We start from the raw sequence: 21,662 nt of genomic DNA, 5'->3' as shown, positions 1-21,662 counted from the left end.
CACTTTGTCTGTGATGAGTTCTCATTTAACACATAAACAGAACCAAAAGAAAATGGTCTCAGTTCCTGTAGTGCTCACTTTGTTAGCTTGTTCGAAAGAAGATCTTGTTCCTTTTCTGGTCAACTTCAAGTCTCATGGGGCCTCAGTTTAAAACAATAGTTATGCAAGGCTATAAATAAGTGAACCTGGACCCCTTTGTGTTCATATTGGGCATTTTCCACTTTAAGAACATGCATTAGTCCAGGGGTGTCAAAATTCATTTTATATCGGGGGCCACATGGAGAAAAAGCTACACCCAAGTGGGCCGGACTGGTAAAATCACTGCACGATAAATTAAAAATAAAGACAACTTCAGATAGTTTTCTTTGTTTAAAAACAGAACAAGCACATTCTGAAAATGTACAAATCATGTTGTTGTTTTTTTATTTTTTATTCTAATATGTTGTGGTTAATAGTATTTTATTTTTATTTGTCGTTATTTGTACTTTCTGAATAAATTATGTGATAATGTTCATCAGTCAACTCATTGGTGTTAATTTTCAATCTATCGAGATAAAAAAATATTATCAAAATCAAATTACAGGATGTTATTTATGTAGTTTGCTAATTTTCCTCAACTGGTGCACTAACATCATGTGGCTTATTTATTTTACATATGTAGCATCATCTACAAAGAATTGCTTTTGTGACATCTAGTGGACACATTTAGAACAGCGGTTTCTTTCATTCAAAAATTTTGGCTCATCTTTATACTTAGCAAACTCATCCCGCAAGCTGGTTAAAACCTGTTCGTGGGCCTGATCCGGCCCGCGGGCCGTACTTTTGACACCCACAGCAATAAAACCCACACCAGTCTCAGTTGGGTTCACTTTAGAATTTGTCACTTAAAGTCCCTTTAACACAATCTAACGCTGACCAGAATGAAAGGAGTTCCTTCTTGTGTTCTTATTGCGAAATCATTTGAAAGCAGATGCAGGTATTTTTATGGTGCACCTCTGCTATCAGAACCAGATTAAATGAATCTGAACCACTCTGTTGAATTGCTTCAAAAAACTGAAGCCAACTGATTCCTTGGTGTTAATTTGGTTAAATTTAGAGAGTTTTAAGGCTGCTTTATAGTCATTATATAAATCGATTGCTTTGAATCGACCTAACATTGAAGAAGACTGGTTGTGTTCACATTATGAACACTTCTCCATTGTCACTTATGTTTCATTTCCATTGTCAAATTACTGTTGTAAGCCAAATATTTTGCTGTCATTTATAATTCGGCATTTGCAGTTGCTTTGTTGGTGTGAAGTTAATGTTTAGTGAGATTTTTAAATTGCTTCCCTGTTGTCCCCTGTTAGTGAATTATTAATCTAGTTTATTAAAACTATTTAGCGAACTGCACGTCTACACATTGCAGCATGCACGCTACAACAACATACTAGTACATTCCATGTAAGTTTTCTGAAGATAAATGGTCATATAAGAATAAAAAAAGTAAATAAATTAATACAACTGAATGAATCAATAAACAGGCTTTTACAATTTATTTTTAAATTCATACAGACAAAACATGGCTCTCCAATAGAAAATGAAAGTGGTGTGTAGAGTCAGTCCACAACACCACCTATTTCAACTACAACTCTGGGATAAATCCACACCAAAGATGGCTACAGTGAAAACAATTTTTTTGTTCCAGTTCATGTTATTTCTTATACACGCCTTGTCTTATACAACAGTTTGTGTTCACCTTGCTCAGGTGGAATTGAGACAAACCAAAGTGAGAAGTTCTTGAGAGGATTTATGATTAAATAAAAAAGCAGACTAATCACACTTAAACTGTCAAGGACTGCCTCTTAATCTTATGTTACCTCTTCCTCTGTTAGGACACACACCGGCGTACCTTTAATATTTCTGGAGAAGAAGAAGAAAACTACCCAATCATCCCATTGGCAATCTAAACTGCTTCACTCCAATGTGTGTGTGTGTGTGTGTGTGTGTGTGTGTGCATGTGTGTGTGTTTGGATGTTCTTTTGTAAACAATGCAAGTAAGCAGAATAAATGATGTATTTTTCCATTATTTATTTGGACTGAAGAAGTCAATTTCAACCATGAATAAAACCGCCCAGAGTAAACACATGATTTTTGTTTGATTATTTACAGAATAAAGAAGACAATTTACATCATAGATAAAACGTTAGACTGGAAAAACAATAATGACGCATGAATTAACAGATATAATTAATGATTATAATTCATGATTACGATAGTGTCATTCACTTATGAGGTACAAGTGTAATTGTGCATGGATTTGTAATCGGATGTTTTGTAGCATATAGGAGGTACCACTTTTCCCACAGTACATGTTGAGATTATCACTTTACGCGTCTACTCGATAGACACAGTGCAATGCAGCCTTTGGCTAACGGAAAATGGCTAGCAATAGTGCCAAGGAGACGGTGAGATCCAGGAGAGCTCCTTCCTTCTTTACCGGTGAAATTCATTAATGGACAAAGACAAAAGCAGTTACCGTTGTGCAGCCTTGTTTTGCATTATCTTGATGTACCCAAAATGGACATCATAATACATTTCGTGTAAAAAAAACAACCAAAAAACATAATTGATTGTGGTTCTTATTTCCCTTGTAGTGTCATGTCAGATAAATAATTTGTCACCTCAATAAAAGCTCAAAAAAAGTATTTCAGTACCTGTATGTGAGCATCAAGTATTGTGTAATAATAGAAAAGTGAGGTTTTGTTGTCTAGTGTAAAGGCTTGGGTTCGTTTCCCACCCCGCCAGCGAGGCGATACACTGCAAGGCTGACTTGGTGTGCAAGTGAGTCAGCACTCTCCTAAAACCAAACACACCTAGTGTAAGCAATATAGATAAATCATGAAGTGCATCACAGAAAAACTAAAAATACCTGTGTGTCAGCCTCGGCGTAAACTCTCACGACATCCTCAGTGCCAGATGGCCTGACGAAAGAGCGAGCGTGTCTGTAATTCTTCACCAGGGCGTCAATGGCCTCCTGCAGGCCCGCTGGACTCACGGCGCGTCTCTCTGCGTCGGCCGTGTTAATCACCCTGCGATCTGACACCTGCAGCGCACATTAAAAAGCACTCACAGTGAATACGCATCTGGTATAAACAATATATGCGGTTGTTTAGGGCCACATGTTTATATTCATTTCAGTAGCTGTTCATCACTGTTATTAAACTGTTCTGCAAGGGTCTCATGTATTTAAGACTTGCGTGGATTTCGCACTAAAAATGGTGTACGCTCAAATCCAGCACAAAAATATTCAAATGTATTAAAGTGTGCGCAAGCATTAATCTAAGCACATTTCTTTTGTACATCCCATTCAATACATACAATACATATATATACACACATATACATACATACACATATATATACACACGCACACATGAATATATATACACACATACATATACATACACACATACATATGCACATACATATACATACACACACATATGTACATATATATACATATACTGTATATATATGTACATATACATATATACATATACATATATATACACATTTACATATACATATATATATACACACATATATATATATATATATACATACATATACACATATACATATATATACAGTATATATATATATATATATATATACATATACACAGACACATATATAATAAAAATATACACACACATACATATATGAATATACACACGTTTACGTATATATACACGTATATTCACACACACGCACACGCACACGCACCCACACACACACACATATAGATAGTACTTTTTTGATTCCTTCAGGAGAGTTCCCTCAGGAAAAGTATGTATATATATATATGTATGTATGTATATATATATATATATATATATATATATGTATATACATTAATATACACACATATATAAAAACACATATATATACATACACACATATATACTGTACATATACATACACACGCACACACAGTATATAGACATACATATATACATATACATATACACACATATACATAAATATATATATATATATATATATATATATATATATATATAATTTTATTTTTTCAAATTAACTTTGGCCATTTTCTGGAATATCAAGATTGAATTTAATTGTCAATTTTCAATGTAGTCCTTTTGCATATTTTTCATACCAGAAATACTTTGAGTAAATACTAATATTTACAGAACTTATAAATATTATTACATGATTTATTAATTTCTAAGTATATTATTGTACAATTATAAATTATAATTATATGCAGAGTTTGGAGGACAAAAATGAAAGTGAAGCGCTGGGAATACTTTCCGGATACACTGTACGATATGGGGACAGACTGCTAAAACAAGGATCACAAAAACTTCGAAATGAAGAAGCTTAGTTACTGAAGCAAAAAATAAGTAAATCCCCACATTCATGGCTTTGATTGTAGTTTGGAATTTAATTAAACAAACACATTTTAAACACTGATACAGAATTATTTGTCCAGTTTCATTATTTTTTTTCACAAATTTCCACCCTAATACAATATAAAAATGGTAAAAACTATCATTTATATACCAATTGAGTAAATAACATCACTATTTGAAGATACATAGATTTCCTTTTAGTGGCCTCTGAATCTCAATACTTCCTTTGTCCTAATACTCACCCCCAACCACCCCAGTGCGGACCCCAATACACAAAAAAAGAAGCTTGTATGGTTATCGATGATAAGTGTTCCAGTGTTAGTCTGTGGTGTCAGTGAGGCTTTACCTTGACTTTTAGCTGCCTGTTGGGCAGATCAGTGTAGATGGCATCCCACTGCTGCACAGTCATTCCCTTCAAGGCTAATACAGCCTCTACTAGCAGCATGTCAGCGATGGAGTCACCTACGGTCTTTACGGGGTTAAAGGCACCAAGTGACTTCAGCATTAATAAACACTTACTCAAAGGTGAGTAATGTTATCTTTGCAGCCAGTTACAGTAAGCCCTGATGTGTGTGTTTGAGACCTGGTTAATGACATTGATGGTATGGCACAGCAGAATAGCCGATCTCTTCCTGCCGTCGTCAGTGTTTGGGTTGTCGGCAAGTTGCTTTATCTTCTCCTCGGCTGATTTGCTGAACAACACCTGACGCCAACGCAGACACAAAAGCTTGTTGCTCGTGAGGAAGAAGAAGTACATCCTTCTCATTGGTAAGCGTCTCTCACCGTTCCGTGGCCGTTGGCCTCAAAGTACACTCCAATTTCAAACTCCTGTGCCACATGATGGAGGTGCTTCACTCCGGTCTTTGTGCACCTCACCGTCAGCTTCAAGGTGTCTTCCAGGAAGCGTGTCGAGCTACCGTTAGCGTAAGCGGTTTGCACTACTGCCAACTCCAAATTCAGACCAGCCTTTAAAAGAATCACACACATTTCTTAGCATTTTTGTAGCTAAATTACCTTTGTTTACATTTATCGTTCCATACCTGGATGAGCAGCTCTTTAAGAAAAGTGCTGATAAGCGTCGCTATTTTGTCTCCATCCATCAGATGAAAGTGTCCGTCCGAGTCGGTGTAGTAATAAACGATGCGGTCAGCGTCACCGTCGAATGAACAGCAGCGCTCGCCGGCATTTACCTTAATCCCTTTTGTGGACAAAAGAAGATAGGTATTCAATAACACTATTTACTATTGTGGCTGTAGTTTGAATTGCACTGCGAGATGTTCCTAAAAATATGTACCTCTCATTGCTTAATAAAGAAAACAAAATATTAGACAATGGTGTCAGGTTGGTGTACTAAACAATAATAAAATAACATGAAAAATGAGTATATAATTTATTTGTAAATTACATGTAACACAAAATATATATGTATACTGTACACACACAACAAAGTACACCACGGTTAAATATCTAACATAATGTTAAGCTAGTCCCAGAGTATCTAAAACTGATCCTGCATTGGATCCCATCAAATGCTGTGTTAGATGACATCTTTAGTAATAAAACCGGCATCTTAATCCAAAAATCACACCTGCTGGAAGTTTCTGTTGGACCTTGACAAAATCAGCGCCACACTGGTGGTTGAGTTGTCCGTCGCCGTGGTTGAAGAGCGAAACCTGCAACTCTCCCTTAAGGTGGCGCTCCATCTCGCGCACCTTCAACGCACCGATGCCGTTGGCGCCGTCCAAAGTGAGGTGCTTCTGATCATCTGTGCGGTTGGGTGTCTTATGACAGAAAATACATGTGACAAAATCAAACACACACATACACATTGGAATCTAGTGTTAACATGATGTCCAATGATTGTCTTACATTCTTGGTAAGCTCAATGAAAGCTTGGCAGAGTTTACTGTAGTAGCCGTTCACTGAGGCCTCGCCATAGCGCCCCTGTGTGTTGTGACAGCACACCAAGTAGTGAAGCTGCGGAGTGGTCACCAGCCCATAATCTGATTGTACATGAGAAGATACATTCTAAAAACCAAAAATTATAACAAAAATACAAGACATGATGCTAACCTTTATTATGACTATGCAGAGCACACACTCCATCCAGTACTGCTTGTGAGAGTCTATCACTGCTGCTCCTGTAGTGCCATATTACAGATGATATGAAGGATGAGAAGGGGAGCGGGTGAAGAACTCCTCTGTTGCCACCCAGGAACCCAAAAAGTTATTCACAAACAACAACCACAGCACATCCAGAATTCCAGACACAAGATTGATGCAGCAACTCCTACATCATCACCACCTTAACCACGGCCCTCACCACAAACCTGGGACCCACCTGCTGCATCTATACTCTTCGGAGCTGCTTCACAGTCTCTCTCCTCGCCACCTTCACCCATTAGACTTCCTGACCATCTTAAAATCAGGGATTAAAATATTTTCCCTTACTCCGGACATGATACGCTCAAAGATTCTGTCATCAAAAAAATAATTGAGCTCTTCTCCCTCCTCAGCCTATTCAATTATCCAAAGCTCCACCAGTTTGGCCCTCAATGTTGTTCCCAAAAGCGTCAAAGCTGTTGTCTTGGATGCTAAGGGCCTCTGCGCTGATCAACATAATATCAATCAATCAATCAATGTTTATTTATATAGCCCTATATCAACCATAGGCCTAATAAGGAAGTGTTCTCTTCTAAAACAATACCTACTATCAAAGCACATAGATTATTAAAAAGACAGACAGATTTTTTGGTCAGAGAAATATAACACATTCCTTTGAAGAACAAAATGTCCAGTGCAACTCCAGCCAATCTCAAACGCAAAGTAGTCAATGTCAAATCTTTAAGTAACAAACCATTTTTTAATTAATAATTTAATTTATTTTAATTTTTAACCGAGACATTGCTCCACGAAAGCATCGCAAATGCAGGTATTATTAAAAATAGTCCACCTCACTTCACTTCAACTATAGACTAGACTAGATCTAACTAATCTAAGTCTAAGACTAGATCTGACCAATGTAAGTCTATGAGCATGAACTGATGAAGCCTACTCGGATGAGAGGCGAAACGTCTTCTAAGACAAACCAAACAGTCCAGTTGCGATCGATTGAATGAGTAGTCAGGTTAGAAATCAAAGGGTAATAATGGACTTGAACTTTCACAGCCACATTAAATCAATAACAGCAGCTTTTTACCACTAAATAAACATTGACAAACTCAGAGAACAAATGTCTAAATAAGCCTTAGAAAGACTAGTCCATGCCTTTGTCTCCAGCAGGTTAAACTACTGTAATGGCCTTCTCACTGGGCTCTCTAATCGAGCTGTAAAGCAGCTGCAGTACATCCAGAATGCTGCTGCCTGAGTCCTGACTAGAACCAGGAAATGTGACCCATCAGTCCAGTGCTTAGGTCACTGCTCTGGTTTCTTGTTGCTCAAAGAATAGACTTTAAAAGAGCACTGCTTGTGTACAAGTCGTTTCATTCTTTTTTGCCATAGTACATCTCTGACATCTAAGAACAATATGGGCTCTTAGAACCTCAAGGCGTGGTCTCCTGCTCCTGCCCAGAGTCAGGACCAAACACGATGAGGCTGTGTTTCAGTTTTATGCTCCTAAAATCTGGAGTAGTCTTCCAGAAGATGTGAGACAGGCCTCAACGTTGGCAATGTTTAAATCTAGGCTGAAAACACTTGTATTTAATTGTACATTATGACAACTGAAAAGTATGTAAAAATATTTAATTGTGGTCTACAAATTAACTTGTCTTGCCTTTACTGTTCTAGTGTTTGCCAATGTTCCACTGTACCTGGTGTCTTTGCCTACAAACACAATGGCTTCCTGGCTCATGTCAATGCTTTCTTTCTCTACAATGTCCTCAAGAACACATGGTAAATCTTGCTGCTCCACGTTGGCCAGATGGGTGGCGTGGTCCTCCCATGCTGCAGACAACATCTCACCCATAGGGTCAATCAGCTTTACACCGTTGTCCTCCTATAAGTTCAACCATGAAGACATTACTGTTAGTATATATATGCGTGTTGCAGAATGGACAATTAAACATGACTGTGTCAGAGAGAACCTCAGGGTTGTGAGAGGCGGTGACCATTACTCCGATGGCCGCTTTGGTTTTTTTGGACCGCAGCGTGGCCAGCAGTCCCATCCTGAACATGATGTGGTCCAGATGCTTGGCGTTGGACCGGAAACCAGCAGTACCATACTCCAATGCCAAGCCTGCAGGTTTAGGGTGCATAGCGGACCGTTTTGACACTTCCTGAAAGTGTGCCATGGCTGAAACACATCACATAAACATCACTCAGTCAAATAAATCTAATGCAATGTCCAGCATTTGGTGGAGGAAAGAAATGCTGTATAGTCAATGTTCTGCTCATGCTTTTTTTAGTTGATAGCAGTATTGTGTTCTTACAACGAGACGTTGGGGACGGCGTGGCGCTGTTGAGAGAGTGGCCGTGCCAGCAACCTGAGGGTTCCTGGTTCGATCCCCACCTTCTACCAACCTAGTCACGTCAGTTGTGTCTTTGAGCAAGACACTTCACCCTTGCTTCTGATGGGTCGTGGTTAGAGCCTTGCATGGCAGCTCCCGCCATCAATGTGTGAATGTGTGTGTGAATGGGTGAATGTGGAATTAGTGTCAAAGCGCTTTGACTACCTTGAAGGTAGAAAAGCGCTATACAAGTATAACAAATTTACCATTTACAACTTCTCGAATAAAAACAGACTCCAGCTTAGCTTCAGCACAGTTTGTTTACTGAAGAGCGCAGCCATATTGAACAGAGTGCCATTTATATATCACAGCGCACAGGTGCTTCAAAGGTAGTAAGCGGTATTACTCCGCAAAGCAAAATACGTCCATACACTACATTTCCTCACATTTTAGATCAATAACACATGACTGTACATTAGAAAAGCAAATACATAAGCAATTTGGCAACCACAAATACAATTCTTGCGCAACCTCTTATTTTTTTTTTCTTCTTTCTTAGCGTGTGTATGTCAAATACCTTATGATGCATCACAGTCCATAACAATTTATTGCAGTCATTATAGAACTTTGGACTTATAAATTCAGTCTTCTGGGAGGTGTTCTGTATCTTACAGGATAGCGTCTCTGAACTGGAGTAATCTCAGGGGTAACAAAGGCCTTCTCTAGAAAAACAACAGTCTCCAAGACGGTCTCTTTTGCAGGTGACATGTTGGTAGGTGAGATGGTAGTAGCAGTTTCCATGTTTGCAGTGCGTGTTACCAAGTTGGGTTGTGCATTCAAAATTTGATCCACATTACGTCTCCAGGTCTCCCCTCCAATGTCAACTGTATACGTTAGTGGTCCTGATCTTGTTATTTTCCCAGGGGACCACTTGTCTCCTCTGTAGTCCCGTGCCATGACTTCTTGTCTAGCCTCAAACTCTCTTGCAGATGTATTCAACATTTTACTAAATTGTTTGTTCTGCACTTTCCTTCGCAGGCTTGGTTTCAAGCGATCAATGTGGGACCTTAGGTTCCTTCCTAGAAACAGCAATGCAGGCATTTGATTTGTTGTTGCATGTATTGAGTTTCTGTAGACAAAGAGGAGGTTGTCCACCTTGTGCTGAAGAGAAATGTCCTACTTTTCCATTGCTTTGATGGACTTTTTAAATTGTTTGGACAAACCTTTCAGCTAATCCATTTGTTGCTGGGTGGTAAGGTACGGACTTGATATGCTTGATGCCATTTTTCTTTGTGAACAGGTTGAACTCCTCTGAAGTAAATTGTGGGCCGTTATCAGTAACAATTTGTTCAAGCAGACCATTATTGGAAGATATTGATCTTAAAGTGTTCACTGTTTTTTATGATGTTGTTGATTTCATTTGTATAACCTCTGGCCTCTTAGAATGAGCATCCACAACAATAAGGATCATGGCATTTAGAAATGGACTAACAAAATCAATATGCATACTATGCCATGGCGAGGATGGCCATTCCCAAGGGTGAAGTGGTGCATTATGAACTCTGTGGCATCCCAAACAGCCTTTGGTGAGATTTTCCAGTTGTCTGTCTATCCCTGGCCACCAGATGTACCCTCGGGGTAGACTTTTCATCTTGACAATGCCAAAGTGGCCTTCGTGGAGCCTCTGTAACACTGTGACAGCTCTTAGTCTCGATGGAACCACCACACCAGAGCCGCACAGCAGGATTCCTTTACACACAGAAAGTTGATATCGTCTTGTTGAATACTTTGGGAACCTAGCGTCTCCATTAGCTGGCCATCCCTGCTTTGTTATTACATACACCTTTGACAACACGGTCATATTTAGTATGTCTCTGGATTTCCTTGTTTGTCACAGGCAGCGCATTTATGACTTCTACGTGAAAGATTTCTGCAGGGTCAAAGGTCAAAGCTTTTTCCTCTTTTCTTGTTGATAGTGGCTGACGTGACAAACCATCAGCGTTACAGTGTTGTTTTGTTCCTTTACATTCAATATCGTTGGAGTGGGCTCCTAAAAAAAAATCGGCCACCGTTGTAAGCGGTTTGCTGACAATAGAGGGATTCCCTTTCGAGGGCTAAAAATAGACACTAGAGGCTGTTGGTCTGTCACAAGAGGAAATCTTTGTCCATAGAGGTAATGGTGGAATTGTTTTATTCCCCAAAGAAGGCGAAGGGCCTTACGGTCAATCTGCGCGTAATTGCGCTCTGCGCTTGTCAATGATCTTGAAGCAAACCCAATTGGTCGTTCAGATTTTTCTCTCATAACGTGATAAAACACAACCAATACCATAGGGGCTTGCGTTGCAGGCCAGCCTGATAGTTTTTTCTGGGTCATAATAAGTGAGCAGTTCATCTGATGGTATCAACCTTTTTGTTTCCTTAAACGCTTTGTCACATTCATTAGACCACTTCCACTTTGATCCACTCTGCAACGAGACGTTGAGTGGGTGCAGCGTTGTCACTCGGTTTGGCAGGAATTTGTGATAATAATTAACAAGGCCCAAATATGACAACAGCTGTGACACATTTTCTGGTTTTGGTGCCTGCAGTACAGTTTCTATTTTGTATTTTGATTTATGCAAGCCATGCTTCTCAATAATGTGCCCAGAGTAGAATATTTCCTCATTAAAAAACTCACATTTGTTTTTCTTTGCACGGAGGCAATACTCGTTTAGTTTGGCAAGCACTTTGCCAAGGTTCTCCAGGTGTTCGTTGTCATCTTTTCCTGTTATTATGATTTCATCAAGGTAACATTGGGCCTGGAATACCTTGAAGCACTTGATCCATCGCTGGCTGCCACATTGCTGGAGCTGATTAAATGCCTAAAAAAGTCTTTTGTATTTAAACAGTCCTTAGTGAATATTTATGGTAAGTAATTTCACGTGTGGCTCTTTCACTTCCATTTGTAGATAATCTTGTGCTAAATAAATTTTTGAAAAATGTTTCCCCTCTTGCCAGTGATGCAAAAATGTCGTCAATCCGCGGCAGCGTATACTGCACAGTACGCAGGGTTAATGCTCACTTTAAAGCAGGGGTGTCAAACTCATTTTAGCTCAGGGGCCGCATGGAGGAAAATCTATTCCCAAGTGGGCCGTAATGGTAAAATCATTGCATGATAACTTAAAAATAAAGACAACTCCAGGTTGTTTACTTTGTTTCACTTTGGCCAAAAATAGAACAAGCACATTATGAAAATGTACAAATCACAACTAATCCTCTGGACAAAACACTTCAAGTTTGTTGAAAATTCTGAAGAAATTGGTGCAGCTTCAAAAACACAATGAGCTTAGACTTCGTCTCAGTGTATCTACAAAGCCAGGATTAAACTTTAAATCTCAGTCTTTCTGGGATTGAACAAAAAACACAACATATAATCTCTTCTAGGTATAAAATACCTTCTTTGTCATGTCCACGTATCAATCCAGTGCTAACTCAACAAACCGTAAGAAACGGAGGTAAAAACTATTCATAAGGGTTAAGTTCACTTTTCTTGTGTTTGACAGAGACGTTTTGGGACAACGAGGGTGCCAAATGACGATGTGTTCGAAGCAGAAGACATAAAACGGTAGGTTTTAAGTTTCATGTGGGTCGAGGAGGAGGAGCCACAGTCACCCTTTACTGTGTACCTCTTGCTTGGCCCTGGTATAAACCGTTTGCTTGCCTAACAGAATTGCTATTGTGACATCCAGTGGACACATTTAGACTAGCAGTTTCTATCGTTAAAAAAAAAAAAGAAGCTAATTTTTATACTTGGCAAACTCATCACGCAGGCCGGAAAAACCTGTTCACGGCACATACATTTGACAACCCTGCTTTAAAGTCACCACATATACAAACAGCTTCAGCTTTTCCTTTCTTGATTACTGGGACAATGGGTGTGGCCCATTCACACCATTCAACTTTTGACAGGATCCCAGATGTTACACAGTTCTGAAGATCTGCTTCCACCTTTGGACACAGTGCATATGGCACTGGATGCGATTTATGAAACTTTGGAGTTGCTCCTTCCTCCAATTCAAATGTTGCCATTATTTGTTTGAATGTACCAATGCCATTTGAAAACACCTCCTTGTGCGTATTGTCTTTTTTGGTCTGTTTTTGCCAAATGGAGAGCTGTAATGGTGTGCCAGTCTAGTCTGAGCTTCCTTAGCCATTCACGTCCAAAAAGTGGTGGCCCTCCTTTTTCCAGCACATACAACATTTAATCAATTGTCTTTTCTTTGTATGTCATAGTCACTTTCAATTTACCTTTGGGTCGCACTTTTTCCACCGGTGTAGGTCTTGAGTCTTAGCTTTGGGAACCAGTGCTTGTAGTCTGATTGGGAGATGACAGACAAGGCTGACCCTGTGTCCAGCTCCCTATTCAGGTTGACACCCGACACTTCTGGAGTGACGCAGATAATTTTTCTGTCTCCTTCCTCAATGATACTGCGTAACTTCAAACAGCTTTCTCCATCGGATTCTGATGTTAATTTAACTTTCATATGCAGCCACTTCATGTACCTTCCTTCATTTGTGCACCATCTTCCTGTATGGATTTTCTCTTCATGCATGCTTGCTGCAGGTCTTCGGTCTGCACACTCTTTGGATGTGGCCAGGTTTGTTACACTTCCAGCAATGTTTATCTTTAAACCAAAAATCATTTGTATGGTGAGAAGTCTTTCTACATCTGTAGCACTTTTGTTCATGTCTTTTATTTTCATTCATTGCCATTTTGTTGGTACTGCTATCCACAGCCTTTTTCTGTAGCTCCAAGGCCTATTTAGCTGCTGTTTCCATTGACACAGCTACAGCCATTGCTTCATCCAGTGTGAGATCCTTTTCGGACAGAAGCCTTTTTTGTGTGCCTTGACAGTGCAATGCTCTCATCTTTAATGCGATTTCCATCCATCCATTTTCTACCGCTTATTTCCTTCGGGGTCGTGGGGGGCGCTGGAGCCTATCTCAGCTACAATCGGGCGGAAGGCGGGGTACACCCTGGACAAGTCGCCACCTCATCGCAGGGCCTCCACAGATAGACAGACAACATTCACACTCACATTCACACACTAGGGCCAATTTAGTGTTGCCAATCAACATATCCCCAGGTGCATGTCTTTGGAGGTGGGAGGAAGCCGCAGTACCTGGAGGGAACCCACGCAGTCACGGGGAGAACATGCAAACTCCACACAGAAAGATCCCGAGCCCGGGATTGAACCCAGGACTACTCAGGACCTTCGTATTGTGAGGCAGACGCACTAACCCCTCTACCACCGTGCCGTCCCTTTAATCCGATTTCTGTTATTAAAATGAAACCTTTCAGCTATTACAAGGGGCTTTGGGCTCAGGTGCTCTTTTAAAGTTGATCTGCCGTCTCTTTTCTGCTCTTCCCCCCTCTCCTTCGTGGAGAGGGAGGGCACAGATTAGGTGACCATAGATGACTCGCTAGCTGTTCAAAGTCGGGACCCGGGGTGGACCACTCATCTGTGCATCAGTTGGGGACGTCTCTGCGCTGCTGACTTGTCTCCACTCAAGATGATCTCCTGCTGGCCCCACTATGGACTGGACTCTCACACTATTAACTAGATCCACTCGACGTCCATTGCACCGGTCGCCCGGGGTGGGGGTCCCCACATCTGCGGTCCCCTCCAAGGTTTCTCATTGTAGGCCACTGGGTTAAGTTTTTCCTTGCCCTGATGTGGGATCTGAGCCGAGGATGTCGTTGTGGCTTGTGCAGCCCTTTGAGACACTTGTGATTTAGGACTATGTAAATAAACTTTGATTGATTGATAAAGTCCTCACAATTGTTAAAAATGTCTGTGTTGCAGGCTTTTCGGGGGATAATAAATTCTTTAAAAGGTGGTATGTTTTGAGGTGGCGACTTGTCCGGGGTGTACTACGCCTTCCGCCCGAATGCAGCCAAGATAGGCTACAGCACCCCCCGAAACCTCGATAGGGACAAGCGGTAGAAAATGGATGGATGTTTTGACACCCATTAAACTGAGGAGAGACGGCTTAGCTACAGCCCAGTTTGTTTACTATAGAGAGCAGCCATATTGAACAGAGTCCATCCATTTTCTATCGCTTGTCTCTTTCAGGGTCGCGGGGGGAGCTGGAGCCTATCTCAGCTGCATTCGGGCGGAAGGCGGGGTACACCCTGGACAAGTCACCACCTCATCGCAGGGCCAACACAGATAGACAGACAACATTCACACACTAGGGCTAATTTAGTGTTGCCAATCAGTCACGGGGAGAACATGCAAACTCCACACAAAAAGATCCCGAGCCCGGGATTGAACTCAGGACCTTTGTATTGTGAGGCACATGCACTAACCCCTGTTGAACAGAGTGTCATTTATACATCAAAGCGCACAGGTGCTTTACTGGCAGTAGATGGTATTACTCCGCAAGGAAACATAGGTCCATACAGTACAGGTATAAACATATCCAAAAGTCTAGTTGTATCAATGGCACCTGGACTCACAAGAAAAGAGCAAAGTTCAAACGCAAAGAAACTGATTTAACCATTGCATTATACACCCAAATTAAAGAAGCTCGCTCTAAATGGCATTCATCGTACACACACAAACCTCAACGTTTTGCTAATAAACACTAAAACAGCTCACTTTGACAGGATTAAAAAGTTAAGTAGCTTTACCTACGTGTTCTGTAGTGTAATCAGCGTGGTGATGTGGAAGGAGTACAACTTCCTCTTCCAGCAAGACCCGGCGACGTGGCCAGAGTTCCGGGGCACGTCATAATGACGTCATTGCGCACGGCGTGACTTCTTGGCAACAGGATGGAGAGTTGTGTTTTTACGGAAGTAGAATTGTTTCACGTCAACTTATATACATCGATATGGTATTAATACATATGTTTTACCTTAGCCGTACAAAACGATACAGATATGCTACGCTAAATATATCATCCTGGTGGAGAAACTATAAGCGATACAGTACAAAAATGAAACAGATGTATGGAAGCTTCCGGGTATTTTCAGTATAATGAAACATAATTCAGCCATTTGAGAGTAGACGTACACCACAGCCAGACCGGGCGTCTTATAAAATGTTATCTTATAACGGCGTGGCGCAGTGGAAGAATGGCCGTGCGCGTCCCTGGTTCAATCCCCACCTAGTACCAACCTCGTCATGTCCGTTGTGTCCTGAGCAAGACACTTCACCCTTGCTCCTGATGGGTGCTGGTTAGCGCCTTGCATGGCAGCTCCCTCCATCAGTGTGTGAATGTGTGTGTGAATGGGTAAATGTGGAAGTAGTGTCAAAGCGCTTTGAGTACCTTGAAGGTAGAAAAGCGCTATACAAGTACAACCCATTCATCATTATCATTTATTTACCGACGTTGATGAACGAGAGGAGACTTGGCATTTCCGTGTACGTCATAGATATGAATGAGCCGTGGAGCTGCCATCTTAAACCGGTCGACATCGCCATCTAGTGACAGGCGCAGTGAAGTGTCAGCACATTTAATCCATCATAGCATTCTAAATCAGGGATGTCAAACTCAAGGCCCGGGGGCCAGATCTGGCCCGCAAACACCTGGAAATGATATGTGTCAATAAAGTACTTCATATTTTCTCACTAAATGTAATGGATTGTTTTCATTTTGACTGAAAAAATATATGTACTGCTTGAAATGACATGCCTTTTGGTTAGAGTGTCCGCCCTGAGATCGGTAGGTTGTGAGTTCAAATCCCGGCCGAGTCATACCAAAGACTATAAAAATGGGACCCATTACCTCCCTGCTTGGCACTCAGCATCAAGGGTTGGAATTGGGGGTTAAATCACCAAAAATGATTCCCGGGCGCGGCCACCGCTGCTGCTCACTGCTCCCCTCACCTCCCGGGGGGTGATCAAAGGTGATGGGTCAAATGCAGGGAATAATTTCGCCACACTTAGTGTGTGTGTGACAATCATGGGTACTTTAACTTTTTTAACTTCTAAACTTTAATAGTATCCATTATTGCAACAAAAATTACAGTACATTATCATACTGTCCAAACATTTTTTGTCTAAATTAAAATAAAAAACTTAAATATCGGCTTTGACTTATGATTTTACAGCAAACTACCCATCAAATTAATAAAAATGACAATACATTTTACGGTGTTCTTTACAGCATATTACTGAAAATTGAAAAAAAAAAAAAAATGTTTGCGTTAAAATTGTGTTGACTGAGCTGCCAAATTTTTACTGTAAAATCTTGTTTTTAACGGTGTATTACTGTAAATGGAAAGACAGTACATTTGTTTTTACGGTAGAAAAACTGGCAGCTAAGTTGCCAGAATAAGAAAATAACTTGTACTGTTTTTCCATTAACAATATAATGTTGTAAAAACCAATGTCAATTTAACACAAAAATTCTGGCAATTAAGTTGCCAGCTTTTTCCGTAACCCCCCCCCCCCCCCCCCAAAAAAAAACCCCAAAAAACAGTGGTACTGTTTTCCCATTTACCATAAAATGTTGTAAAAAAAAAAAAAACACTATACTTTACAGAAAAATCGACAGTCTACTTAAAACAATTTATATTATTAATAATGAAATCCAGAGGTATATTCATACAATATTCACTGTTACAAGTGGCCCTCTGATGGCAGCCATAACTGCAATGTGGCCCTTAATGAAAACAAGTTTGACATCCCAATTGTAAATACTAAACTGAATTAAGAGCAGTTTTTTTAAATGCTAACTTCATACATGGAGCTATGATACAGAGCAAATTAACTGTCATATTTTAATATTTACAGTAATAATAAATATAATGCAATATTGACACTCGACTGTCGACAGGTATTTTGCAAACACATACATACACTGAACAAATATATAAACGCAACACTTTTGTTTTTGCTCCCATTTTTTTCCAGAATTTAACTCAAAGATCTAAAACTTTCACTATATACACAAAATATCTATTTCTCTCAAATATTGTGCACATCCATCCATCCATTTTCTACCGCTTGTCCCGTTCGGGGTGACGGGGGGTGCTGGGGCCTATCTCAGCTGCATTCGGGCGGAAGGCGGGGTACACCCTAGACAAGTCGTCACCTCACTGTCTAAATCTATGTCAGTGAGCATTTCTTCTTTACCAAGATAATCCATCTCACCTCACATGTCTGGCATATAAAGATTAAGATTAATCGAGTGGCCCACGGTGGGGCTGGGGTTATGGTATGGGCAGGTGTATGTTCAGGACAATGAACGCAAGTGCATTTTATTGATTTTGAATGCACAGAGATACCGTGACGAGATCCTGAGGCCCATTGTTGTGCCATTCACTTGAGACCATCACCTCATGTTGCAGCATTACAATGCACGGCCCCATGTTGCAAGGCTCTGTACACAATTCCTGGAATCTGAACATTACCCAGCTCTTGCATAGCTAGGATACTTAACGGACATGTCACCCATTGAGCATGTTTGGGATGCTGTGGATTCGGCATATAAGACAGCGTGTTCCAGTTCCTGCCAATATCCAGCAACTTCGCACAGCCATTGAAGAGTGGACCATCATTCCACAGGCCACAATCAACAACCTTTTGTGGTAAATATTGGACACAATGTGTTGTCAAGCTTATAAGATGTGATGCAAGTGTACGCCACTGTGACATTATTGTTCATTTTTTTAATTTGTATTTTTTTATAAATGGCTGTGATGACAATGTGAATAAAAAATTTGTAATCACTGTTATGTTGGAATTCTTATTAATATTCATTGTTGATATTATTCATTTTTGTTTGACTACTTTGGATTATTTGTTGTCATGTTTGTGTGTCTTCTCAATTACTCTGTGGATTGCTATTCTGAATGTTGCTGGGCCGGGTTTGGTTTGGAATCGGAATTGCATTACGATTGTATTATTGTGTATTTCTTTGTTGGACTGATTAAACCTTTTTTATAATCCTTTTTTTTTTTTTTTATCCAAAAAAACAACCTGATCAACTCTATGCGAAGGAGATGTGTTGCACTGAGTAAGGCAAATAGTGGTCACACCAGATACTGACTGCTTTTCTGACTCCCCAGACCCCCAATAAAGCAAAACTGCACATTTCAGAGTGACCTTTTGTAGGCAGCCTAGGGCATACCTGTGCAATAATCATGCTGTTTAAACAGCATCTTGATATGCCACACCTGTGAGGTGGGATGGATTATCTTGGCAAAGAAAAAATGCTCACTAACACAGATTTAGACAGATTTGTGAACAATATTTGAGAGGAATATAGGTGTTTTGTGTATATCGTAAAAGCTGTAGATCTTTGAGTTCAACTTGTAAAAAATGGGAGCAAAAACAAGTGTTGAGTTTTATTTTTGTTCAGTATATATCACACGTATATAAACACACTATTCTATTTTTGTATTTATAAGATATACCTATTAACCTATGCTTTTTATAACCTATTCTATTCTTACCTTTCTTTATAAATTATGTTGTAGTACTCTATCTGGTACATTAGGTACTAATTTTGTGCTGGTATGATAAAGGTCCTAAAAAAATATACACATATAGACATACATACATACATATATATATATATATATATATATATATATATATATATATATATACTGTATGTCTCTCAAGATCAAATAATAGCAGTATATTCAATATGTAAACACGTGACTCATAGTAGAACAAAATCAAATGAAAAAGATGCGTCAAACAAAAGGCAAAAGAATTATACATAAATTGGTGTGTGTAAATATATGTATGTAAATATACTGTATATATATATGTACATACATACAGTATACACATACACACATATACACTCTCTCTGCAGCTCTCAGCATCTTATAATAATACATTATATTTATATAGCCCTCTGCACAGTGCTAAAAGACATTTTACAAAACAGAGATAATAGGAAAATAACTACTTTAATATACAGTACAAAGATTAAGAAACAAATATGATTATGGAATCAAACCTCCCCTAAGCCTTGTGATGGAATCAATCAATCAATCTGTCAATCAAAGTTCATTGATATAGCGCTTAATCACAAAACCCCCCAATGACATCATCCATGATAATGTGAGAGTCCAGTCCATTGGGGGCTGGGTTGTAGGAGGTCTCCATATCTGAGTTATTGTGCAGCAATATGGAGAAATAAGTACAAAAGTACACTTATTCAATTAGCATGTCACAAAAAAGGAAAGATCAGTTAGAATAATACATGAGTGATACATACAGTGATTACAAATATATTGGAGGCAGCCACCACACTTGACATACTTCACACAAAAGTCGCAATGTCTCCTTAATTGTTGGTCCAAAGCTAATGAAGATATTGACAAAATGAGGGTAATAAGTTATTTTTGTGGTCGTTCTGTGTACTTTTGTGCGTTTATTGCACCAGGTGCGTGATAGAGTGCCTGCTGGTTACTAAAGACTGCAGGAATGTAGCAGCAGAGTGCGTCAAATACAGCCGCAAAATTATACTTTGACGAAATAAAAGCATCTTTTACTGAAAGTTTGAGCTGGAGTATGTTTAACAATATATATAGACGTATTGTCTATATATATATATATATATATTTCCCGTAGGTGAGCACATATTGATGAATCATCAGCATCAGTGCATCCATATTGATGACAAATCTGATGACGGCCACTAACCTGTTAAAAATGTGTTCATTAATTTGATCAGAGCAAAACAAGAACCTACAAGAAATCCCCATGTAATGTTGTTCATTCAAAACAAGTTCAATACGTTTCTATCACATCCATCAGTAATGTGTGATCAACAATTCTTGAGTGCCTATTGCAGGGATGCAAACTCACAGAGAATGAAAATTGTAAACAGCTGCAAGGGCGCATAGATAATTAGTTTGCATCCATGTTTTTAGTAATAGGATCAGTATCTTGTTTAGCTTATGCAGTATACTTGTAAGACAATGGAACAATGTAATTGCAGGAATGCGAGAACATACACTGAATACAAGATCAAATCAAACAAGAACAAAACTGCATATTAAAAATCATTTAAAAGAGATCATTATGTAACATACTTACCATCCTTCTGACACCTGCATAACATCGATGTTGTGTAATACATCTAGAAGCAATACACCTGCAATACATTGAAAACAGGACAAACAAAACATAACAGTGAGAAACATTGAAATGAGCATAATTTCAGCAAACAATACAAGTCCGTTAAACATCTCTTTATGGGGAACTGCACTTAAAAAAAAAAATCTGTCCATCATTCGCAATCCTTATATAAAACAAGAACAGATGTTTTTCTTTTTTTAATGCATTCTAAATATTTAATACATTTGATCAAAAGTCCGCTTACAGTGGAGCCAATGTAAGTCAAACTATTCTGCCTGTGAAAGCCCTTAAAAAAACATCTTAACACCTCTATTAAGGTTTTATATACATGATGTAAGTATATATGTAATGTAGTAATAGGCACATTTATAATAACATTTAATATTTATGTATTTTGATCATTATAGGCATATGCGTCGCATTAATTTCAAAAACACATCATGTCTGTTTTTTTTTTCTCCCCCGCTGATTTCTACTCGCTGCAGACTTTATGAGAGCCAACAAACATAACAAAATATCACTTACTGTACAATGTCTGCTGTCGTTAGGATGCCGACTGATAGAAAAACGTCTTATATTCCCGTTTTGGATGAAAAATGACTCATATTTCTTGTAAATAAAAGGGGGGTAGAACCAAGTGTCTTTTCGTGTCGTTCTCGCCATTTCCGGGTCCAAATTGGCTGTCAAAATGTAGCAACATGTTGGAT

At 39.3% G+C, this 21,662-nt stretch overlaps 1 protein-coding gene across 3 annotated transcripts; it reads right to left on the bottom strand.

The window, feature by feature from the left end:
* Positions 1 to 1,504: 1,504 nt before the first annotated feature.
* On the bottom strand, positions 1,505 to 16,205 carry pgm3 (phosphoglucomutase 3). Of its 3 annotated transcripts, none has more exons than XM_072912219.1 (12): positions 16,027 to 16,205; positions 8,501 to 8,709; positions 8,228 to 8,412; positions 6,492 to 6,559; positions 6,288 to 6,421; positions 6,007 to 6,199; positions 5,459 to 5,616; positions 5,202 to 5,384; positions 5,002 to 5,121; positions 4,765 to 4,887; positions 2,912 to 3,085; positions 1,505 to 2,839 (listed from the first exon to the last, which is right to left on the bottom strand). In XM_072912219.1, exons 2-12 carry the CDS (start codon positions 8,705 to 8,707, stop codon positions 2,750 to 2,752), a joined length of 1,635 nt encoding a protein of 544 aa, XP_072768320.1. In that variant the 5' UTR covers positions 8,708 to 8,709; positions 16,027 to 16,205; the 3' UTR covers positions 1,505 to 2,749. The 3 variants fall into 3 exon arrangements, with proteins under 3 accessions (XP_072768320.1, XP_061785058.1, XP_061785057.1); XM_061929074.2 differs by lacking the exon at positions 16,027 to 16,205 and adding an exon at positions 15,540 to 15,784; XM_061929073.2 differs by lacking the exon at positions 16,027 to 16,205 and adding an exon at positions 15,544 to 15,784.
* Between the last annotated feature and the right edge of the window lie 5,457 nt (positions 16,206 to 21,662).

This window comes from Nerophis lumbriciformis, linkage group LG34 (assembly GCF_033978685.3).
Source record: "Nerophis lumbriciformis linkage group LG34, RoL_Nlum_v2.1, whole genome shotgun sequence".
In the NCBI taxonomy this organism is placed as follows: domain Eukaryota; kingdom Metazoa; phylum Chordata; class Actinopteri; order Syngnathiformes; family Syngnathidae; genus Nerophis; species Nerophis lumbriciformis.
This window is presented reverse-complemented; position numbering and strand designations above follow the sequence as displayed.